The 9,468-nt window shown below is 53.8% G+C and overlaps 1 protein-coding gene across 3 annotated transcripts in view; it reads left to right on the top strand.

Moving 5' to 3' along the window:
- The first annotated feature begins 2,078 nt into the window (after positions 1 to 2,078).
- The window catches only part of LOC139240425 (nectin-1-like), a 42,388-nt gene continuing 34,998 nt past the window's right edge, over positions 2,079 to 9,468 (top strand). For 2 of the 3 annotated variants that reach the window (XM_070868942.1, XM_070868940.1), the window contains exon 1: positions 2,079 to 2,583. In XM_070868942.1, the coding sequence (XP_070725043.1) occupies positions 2,535 to 2,583 (49 nt within the window). In that variant the 5' untranslated portion in view covers positions 2,079 to 2,534. The remainder of the gene's footprint in view (positions 2,584 to 9,468) is intronic. The other variant, XM_070868941.1, reaches the window with a different exon arrangement.

Here is a 9,468-nt window from a genome sequence, read left to right as displayed (position 1 = left end):
CTCCCCCCATATACTTGTCCAGCCTCCCCTTAAATGCCTCGATACTATTCGCCTCAACCCCTCCCTGTGGGAGCGCGCTCCACATTCTCACCCCTCTCTGGGTAAAGAAGTTTCTCCTGAATTCCCCATTGGGTTTCTTGCTGACGATCTTATATTGATGGCCTCTAGTTATGCTCTTCCCCACAAGTGGGAACATTCTCTCTGTATCCACTCAATCAAAACCTTTCAGCATTTTAAAGACCTCTATTGGCTCACCCCTCAACCTTCTGTTTTCAAGAGAAAAGAGACCCAGCCTGTTCATCCTTTCCTGATATGTACACCCTCACAGTTCTGGTATAATTGTTGTAAATCTTCTTTGCACCCTCTCCAGTGCCTCTATATCCTTTTTATAATATGGCGACCAGAACTGCATACAGTGCTCCAAGTGTGGTCTAACCCAGGTATATGGAGACCAGAACTGTACACAGTGCTCCAAGTGTGGTCCAACCCAGGTATATGGAGACCAGAACTGTGCACAGTGCTCCAAGTGTGGTCCAACCCAGGTATATGGAGACCAGAACTGTACACAGTGCTCCAAGTGTGGTCCAACCCAGGTATATGGAGACCAGAACTGTACACAGTGCTCCAAGTGTGGTCTAACCCAGGTATATGGAGACCAGAACTGTACACAGTGCTCCAAGTGTGTTCTAACCCAGGTATATGGAGACCAGAACTGTACACAGTGCTCCAAGTGTGTTCTAACCAAGGTTTGATACAGGTTTAGTATAACTTCCCTATTTTTCAATTCTATCCCTCTAGAAATAAACCCTAGTTCTTGGTTTGCTTTTTTATGGCCTTGTTAACCTGTGTCACAACTTTTAGCGATGTGTGTATTTGTACTCCGAGATCCCTTTGTTCCTCTGTCTCACCCTCCAAGTAATAACTGACATCCCTATTTTTCTTACCAAAATGCAATATTTCACATTTATCTGTGTGTGCCAAGGAGATGCCCATTCTGCAACTTTATTAATGTAATGTTATTCATGTATGGTCGGAAGAATAGAAAAACTGAATATTTTTTCAATGGTAAGAAACCTTTAAAATGTTGGTGTTCAGGGAGATTTGTGTGACCTTGTGCAAGAGACACAGAACGCGAGATTTGCAGGTACAGCAAGCAATGAGGAAGGCAAATGACATGTTGGCCTTTATTACAAAGGGGGTTGGAGTATAACAGTAAGGAAGTCTTGCTACAACTGTACAGGGTCTTGGTGAGACCACACCTGGAGCACTGTGCACAGTTTGGGTCTCCGTATCAGAGGAAGGATATATTTGCTTTGGAGGCAGTGCAACGAAGGTTCACCGGACTGATTCCTGGGATCAGAGGGCTGTCTTATGATAAGAGATTGAGTAGAATGGGCCTGTACTCCCTGGGGTTTAGAAAGATATACTTGCCTTATAGGGAGTGCAACAAAGGTGCACCAGACTGATTCCTGTGAGGGGGAGTGGGGCTTATCCTATGAGGAGAGATTGAGCAGACTAGGCCGATATTCTCTAGTGTTTAGAAGAATGAGAGGTGATCTCATTGAAACATACAACATTCTCACAGGGTTTGACAGGGTAGATACAGGGAGGGTGTTTCCCCCCCGGGGCTGGGGAGTCACGAACCAGGGGTCACACAGTCTCAGGATAAGGGGTCGGCCATTGAGGACTGAGATGAGGAGGAATTTCTTCACTCAGAGGGGGGGGTGAATCTTTGCGATTCTCAGAGGGCTGTGGAGGCTGAGTCCCTGAATATATTCGAAGCTGAGATTGCTAGATTTTTGCACACGAGGGGAATCGAGGGATCGGGCGGGAAGGTGGAGTTGAGGCCGATGATCAGCCCATGATCGTATTGAATGGCGGAGCAGGCTCGAGGGGCCGAATGGCCGACTCCTGCTCCATATTCTTCTGTCCTCCTGTAATGAGCTGGGGTCCTGCTCAGTGTGGAATATTGTTGAATCAGCTTTCGTGTCGGAACGTCGCAACTTGGTTTGATGTCTGAAATCATTTCCGTTTCCCATGGAAAAGGGAACCGGCCACTTCTCCATTTGTTGTCTCAGGGCCGGTTGTGGGGCACTGGCTGCTGGCCGATGTTCAAATTATCCGCAATCAGATGCGCCTCTGCGCTCTGGGTGCATCATTGTTGGGAAGGAGCAGGCAGGGGACCGTGAGCGAGCGCTCCACAAGGAGTTAGCATGGAGGAGCTCCCCATGAGCAGCGCCGGTCAGTAATTCCATGGGGACGAGAGTCCTGGTTCTGTCCTGCCGCATGCCCGCCTTTCACGGAGATTGGGATTGAAGCACAGCCAACAGCTCGAGAGTTCTGGGCCGCAATCGGATGGGTGCTGTCTTCCTCTGGCTGCTCAGTCCCTCCGTAATTTTATCCGAGCGTAATTCATACGCATCCGCAGCCTAACCGCTTAGCGTCTGCCGGCCAAGGGGCAGGGGCGGGGTAAATCCCGGCATCGGAGGAAGAACGTTTCAACGGTTGCAATTCCAGTGCACGGAGCGCCTGCAATGAGTTTCACCGCCCCCGTTTTGCTTTGCGTGCTGGCTGTGTCGACAGGTAGGTTCTGCTGACCCGGATCAGCACAGGAGGTACTCCGCAACACGGGCGCTGGTGGCTATTCTGTCAATATTATCGGTGATTACTCAGGCTCAACGATATACTCGTGAGGGGCGTTTCAGGAGTGAGAGGCACGCAGACACGAAGATTCCCTCTGCTGCGACCTCAGCCAATTCGCACTGAAACCCACCACCCCACTTCCCTTTTCAGCGGCCCATCAACTCAGGAGGAGAGACACACGGCGAGTTAAGTTCGGAGCAGAGACCACACAAGTTGGGGTGGTGCTCCCTAGAATTTAGAAGGTTGACGGGTGATCCGATCAAAGCCTTTATGATATACGTCAGGGTCAGCTGTGGCTCAGTAGGTAGCACTCTCGCCTCTGGGTCACAAGGTTGTGGGTTCAAGTCCCACTCCAGGGACTCGAGCACATAAGTCGAGGCTGATACTCCCAGTGCAGTGCTGAGGGAGCGCCGCAATGTCGGAGGGGCAGTGCTGAGGGAGCGCCGCACTGTCGGAGGGGCAGTGCTGAGGGAGCGCCGCACTGTCGGAGGGGCAGTGCTGAGGGAGCGCCGCACTGTCGGAGGGGCAGTGCTGAGGGAGCGCCGCACTGTCGGAGGGGCAGTGCTGAGGGAGCGCCGCACTGTCGGAGGGGCAGTGCTGAGGGAGCGCCGCACTGTCGGAGGGGCAGTGCTGAGGGAGCGCCGCACTGTCGGAGGGGCAGTGCTGAGGGAGCGCCGCACTGTCGGAGGGGCAGTGCTGAGGGAGCGCCGCACTGTCGGAGGGGCAGTTCTGAGGGAGCGCCGCACTGTCGGAGGGGCAGTGCTGAGGGAGCGCCGCACTGTCGGAGGGGCAGTGCTGAGGGAGCGCCGCACTGTCGGAGGGGCAGTGCTGAGGGAGCGCCGCACTGTCGGAGGGGCAGTGCTGAGGGAGCGCCGCACTGTCGGAGGGGCAGTGCTGAGGGAGCGCCGCACTGTCGGAGGGGCAGTTCTGAGGGAGCGCCGCACTGTCGGAGGGGCAGTGCTGAGGGAGCGCCGCACTGTCGGAGGGGCAGTGCTGAGGGAGCGCCGCACTGTCGGAGGGGCAGTGCTGAGGGAGCGCCGCACTGTCGGAGGGGCAGTGCTGAGGGAGCGCCGCACTGTCGGAGGGGCAGTGCTGAGGGAGCGCCGCACTGTCGGAGGGGCAGTGCTGAGGGAGCGCCGCACTGTCGGAGGGGCAGTGCTGAGGGAGCGCCGCACTGTCGGAGGGGCAGTGCTGAGGGAGCGCCGCACTGTCGGAGGGGCAGTGCTGAGGGAGCGCCGCACTGTCGGAGCAGTACTGAGGGAGCACCGCACTGTCGGAGAGGCAGTACTGAGGGAGCGCCGCACTGTCGGAGGGGCAGTACTGAGGGAGCACTGCACTGTCGGAGAGGCAGTACTGAGGGAGCACTGCACTGTCGGTGGGGCAGTACTGAGGGAGCACCGCACTGTCGGAGGGGCAGTACTGAGGGAGCACTGCACTGTCAGAGGGGCAGTACTGAGGGAGCACTGCACTGTCAGAAGTGCTGTCTTTTGGATGAGACGTTAAACCGAGGCCCCGTCTGCTCTCTCTGGTGGATGCAAAATATCCCACGGCTCTATTTCGTAGAAGAGCAGGGGGAGTTCTCCCCGGTGTCCTGGGGCCAATATTTATCCCTCAATTGACATAACAAAAACAAATGACCTGGTCATTATCGCATTGCCGTGTGTGGGAGCTTGCTGTGCGCAAATTGGCTGCCGCGTTTCCCACAATACAACAGTGACCGCACTCCAAAAGGTATTTCATTGGCTGCAAAGAGCTTTGAGACGTCCGGTGGTTGTGAAAGGCGCTATTTAAATGCAAGTCTTTTTTTCTTCCTATTTGTGGTGTATTATCTGAGCCCTTCATGCCTTTTACATACTTCAGTAGCTTGTGACTATGACGAAATTAAAGTCATTGCAATAGCAGAATTGAAAGTGTTGTCACTTCCAAACCATGGGACGTGTTGCTACTAAATACAGATATAATATCTGGGGCAGAGACAATGTGGTTGTTTCAGGAGCAGAAGTGCTCTGCGATACAGTCACCACAACAATAGCAACCTGCATTTATAAAGCGCCTTTAACATTGCAAGGCACTTCACAGGAGCAATTCTCAAACAGAATTTGACCCCGAGCCACATGAGGAGATATTGGGGCAGGGGACCTGAAGCTGGGTTGAAGAGGTCGGTATTGAGGCAAAGGCAAAAGCTACTGAAATCTGAAACGATAAGACAGAGAACGCTGGAAATACTCAGCCTTGGAGCGAGAGGCAGGGTTAACCTTTCAGCTCTGTGACGTTTGGTCAGAACTGGAAAACGTCCGAGGTGTGACAGGGTGCGGAGGCAGGGAAAGGAGGGGAGGGGAGGGAAGATCTGTGATCGGGTGGAGGGCAGGAGAGATTAAATGACAAAAGGGATTGGCAAAGGGGCAGGTAATGAAATAAAAGGTGGGTCTGGAGCAGGTGTAAATGGGAATGGCAGAACCATCAACAACTGCCTTCCGAAAACATGAGGAGCGAGGTTATGATCTGAAATTGTTGAGTGCAGAAGGCTGAAAAATATCCCTGCGGCAGGAATTGTAAAATAAGGGCAGTGAGAGCAAGTGAATGAAACCCGTTCCCAGAAACTCCAAGGCCAGCCGTTCTGTATTACCTTTTGCTCATCTTGTTTTTTTATTTCAAAATATACTTTATTCATAAAAAAATCTGTACAGTACATTCAGAGGCATTTCAGTACATTTAGCTGCAGTCAGCAATCCCATACACTATATCTGGGTTTCAGTTCAAGTGCAATTCGGTCCAATAAACGGGATACATTGTAGTACATTCACACAAATTACGTTTCATGTGTCACTATACAGTGCCCAGAATGGGTGACGGTACATTTATATTTTTCTTTTCAAACATGCATTTCGTAACATACCTTGCATTGTACATGGTACTACATAGGTGTTTACAGATTTGGTGCTCCATGTACACAAAAAGGAAGTTACAAGTACAGCCCGAGGGGAGTTTTATACTGATTCCATCCCCGGGGTTTCCCGTGGCAGAAGGGCTTTAAACTGTGGCCCTTCCCCACCGTGCCTTTGCGGCGTCTGCACCAATTTTCAGTGCGTCCCTCAGCACGTAGTCCTGGATCTTGTATTGCGCCAGTCTGCAACACGCAGACGTGGACATCTCCTTGCTCTGGAAGACCAGCAAGTTTCGGCAAGACCAAAGGGCGTCTTTGACCGAGTTGATGGCCCTCCAGCAGCAGGTGATGTCTGTCTCGGTGTGTGTCCCTGGGAACAGCCCGTAGAGCACAGAGTCCTGTGTTACGGAGCTGCTCGGGATGAACCTCGACAGCAACCACTGCATCTCCTTCCAGACCTGCCTTGCGAAGGCGCAATCCTGAAGGAGATGGGTGACAGTCTCGTCCGCCCCGCAGCCGGCCCGGGGGCACCGTGCCGTGCTGCTGAGACGTCGGCTGTGCATGAACACTCTGACGGGTAGGGCCCCCCTCACCGCCAACCAAGTTACGTCTTGGTGCTTGTGTGAAAGCTCTGGCGATGAGACGTTCTGCCAAATAAGTTCGACAGTCCGCTCAGGGAACCACCCGACAGGGTCCACCATCTCCTTCTTTTGTAGGGCGTCCAGGACCTTACGTGCTGACCACTGCTTTATGGTCTTGTGGTCAAAGGGGTTTCTTGTGAGGAACTTTCCCACGAAGGACAGGTGGACAGGCATGGTCCAACTGGTGGGGGTGTTTCGCGGCAGCGTGGCCAGACCCATCCTTCTCAACACCGGGGACAGGTAGAACCTCAGCACCTAGTGACACTTGGTGTTTGCGTACCGGGGGTCTGTGCACAGCTTGATGCAGCCGCACACAAAGGTGGCCATCAGGATGAGGGCCACGTTCAGAACGTCCTTTCCTCCACTGTCCAGAGATTTGTACATCGTGTCTCTGCGGACACGGTCCATTTTGGACCTCCAGACAAAGTGGAAGACGGCCCGGGTGACTGCCGCGGCACAGGAGCGAGAGATGGGCCAGACCTGTGCCACGTGTAGCAACACCGAGAGCACCTCGCTCCTGATGACCAGGTTCTTTCCTGCCATGGAGAGGGAGCGCATCTTCCACCATCCCAGTTTCTGTCTGACCTTGGCGATACCCTCATCCCAGTTTTTGGCGCACGCCCCGTCCGCTCTGAACCATATTCCCAACACCTTCAGGTAATCTGGCTTAACGGTGAAGGGTATAAAGGATCGGTCGGTCCAGTTGCCAAAGAACATGGCCTCGCTCTTGCTGCGATTGACCTTTGCTCCCGAGGCCAGTTCAAACTGGTCGCAGATTGTGAGCAATCTGCGGACCGACTGCGGATCTGAGCAAAAGATGGCGACATCGTCCATGTACAGGGAGGTCTTGACCTGAGCGCCTCCGCTGCCTGGGATCGTCACCCCTCTAATGCCCGCATCCTTTCTGATGGACCCGGCAAAGGGCTCGATACAACACACAAACAAGACAGAGGAGAGGGGACAGCCTTGCCTGACTCCAGATCTGATCGGAAAGCTTTCAGTTTCCCCACCCGTTGATTAGAACTGTGCTACTAATGTCTGTGTAGAGCAGTTGGATCCAATTGCGGATACCCTCCCCAAACCCCATTTTGGAGAGCATGTCCATCAGGTACGTGTGCGATATCCTGTCAAAGGCCTTCTCCTGGTCTAAGCTGATTAAGCAGGTGTCCACCCTCCTGTCCCGCACGTAGGCGATCGTATCTCTGAGTAGCGCGAGGCTATCAGAGACCTTCCTGCCAGGTACAGCGCAGGTCTGGTCCGGGTGAATCACCAGCTCCAGAGCAGACTTGACCCTGTTGGCGATGACCTTTGACAGGATCTTATAGTCCACATTGACCAGCGAAATGGGCCGCCAGTTTTTGATTTCCTCCCTCTCCCCCTTCTGCTTGTAGATGAGGGTGATGATGCCTTTCCTCATCGATTCTGACATGCTGCCGGCCAGAAACATACCCCCGTACACTTCCAGCAGGTCCGGGCCTATCCAGTCCCACAGAGCCGAGTACAACTCGACCGGTAAGCCGTCGCTTCCGGGAGTTTTACTCGTCTCGAAGGACCGGACGGTCTTTGTCAGCTCGTCCAGGGTTAGCGGGTGGTCCAGACTCTCCGGCTCGCTGTCGTCTAAGAACTCCGAAATAGACGACAGGAAAGACTGGGAGGCCGCTCGGTCTGTGGGCTTGACGTCGTACAGCCTGGCATAGAAGGATTTGCTGATCCTCAGCGTGTCAGGCTGCGAAGACGTCACAGAACCGTCTTCTTCCTTTAGGCTGGTGATCACAGAGCTCCCCCTGTGTACCTTCTGGAAGAAGAAACGCGAACACGTCTCATCCTGCTCGACGGAGCGGACTCTGGATCGGAAGATGATTTTGGAGGACTCTGAGGCAAAGAGCGAGGCTTGCTGGCCCTTCACCTCTTCGAGTTCCTCCGCGACATCGACCCCCATCGACTGCAGCAGGAGCAGGTTTTGCATATTCGTCTGGAGTTGGGACAATTCCCTCTGTCTCCCTCTCGCCTCCTGAACACCTTTGAGGATGAAGAACCTCTTGATGTTCGTCTTGATTGTTTCCCACCAGTGCATCGGGGAATCGCAGAGGGGTTTTACGGTTCTCCAACCTTTGTAATCCCTCTTGAGTTCCTCCACGTTTTCCGGAGTCAACAGTTTCACGTTGAGCTTCCATATCCCTCTGCCAACTTTCTGGTTTTCCTGTGGGCGACAGTCGGCCAGTAGGAGGCAGTGGTCAGAGAAGAACACCGGCGTGACGTCGGTGGATCTGACCTTGAGCGTGTGGGACACAAACAGGAAGTCTATTCTGGAACGGACGGACCCGTCTGGTCTCGACCAGTGTATCTGCGCGGTGCTCCGTCTGCAGGGTTGCTGAAGACGTCGCTCAGCTTGGCGTCTTTTACTGCGTCCATCAGGAGTCTGGACGTGGTGCCCAGCTTGCTGTCGGCTCTGCTGGATCGTCCAGCCGCATCGATGATGCAGTTGAAGTCACCGCCCAGAATGACCAGCCTGGACGTTGCCAGCAGCAGTGGGAGCTGCTGGAAGAGGGACAGCCGCTCGCTTCTGAGAGGCGAGGCATACACGTTAATTAACCTGAGAGGGGAGTTTTTGTACATTACGTCTGCTACGAGGAGGCGGCCGCCCACCAACTCCTTAACTTCGGTGATGGTGAGGTGGTCTCCCCGCAGCAGAATGCCCAGGCCGGAAGCCTGTCTGTCGTTGCCTCCTGACCATATGGATGGTCCATGGGCCCACCATCGTGACCACTGCCGGTAACTGCTGGAGTGCGACAGACCGCACTCCTGCAAGAACAGCAGGTCCGCTTTGACCTTGGCGAGGTCCCCCAAGGTGGAAACACATCACGTAGTCGATTTCACGCTACGCACGTTAATACTAGCAATTTTTAAATCCATTTTAAAGCTATTTTTTACATTTACAAACATTACATTTCAGATACATCGTTTTCAAGTTCAGACAACTGCTCAATGGCCATTTCCAGCATGTGTAAGTTATTACTATCAACATCAACATCTACTACACCTGGGGTGGCGTGATCATCGTCCTCTGCTGTGGGGGGGTTTTGACCAGGGGACTGCTGCAGTTCTGTGCTTAAGTCCGCAATGTTCTCTGCACAGTCCTCGCCTGGTGTTGGTGGTTCCCTCTTTTCCTCAGTCGCGGCGGTGTCGAGCTGGTGTGTTTCCATCGCTGCCTGGCTCCCGGTATTCCAGAGGTGGGGTGTGCTGTGCACTTCGCTGCTCCCGCTATCCCGGAGCTGGTCTGCGTTGGCCACTCCTTCGCTC

The sequence above is a fragment of the Pristiophorus japonicus genome, chromosome 31, assembly GCF_044704955.1.
Source record: "Pristiophorus japonicus isolate sPriJap1 chromosome 31, sPriJap1.hap1, whole genome shotgun sequence".
NCBI classification, from domain to species: domain Eukaryota; kingdom Metazoa; phylum Chordata; class Chondrichthyes; family Pristiophoridae; genus Pristiophorus; species Pristiophorus japonicus.
The sequence above is the reverse complement of the archived record's forward strand: the minus strand, read 5'-3'. Positions and strand labels throughout refer to the sequence as shown.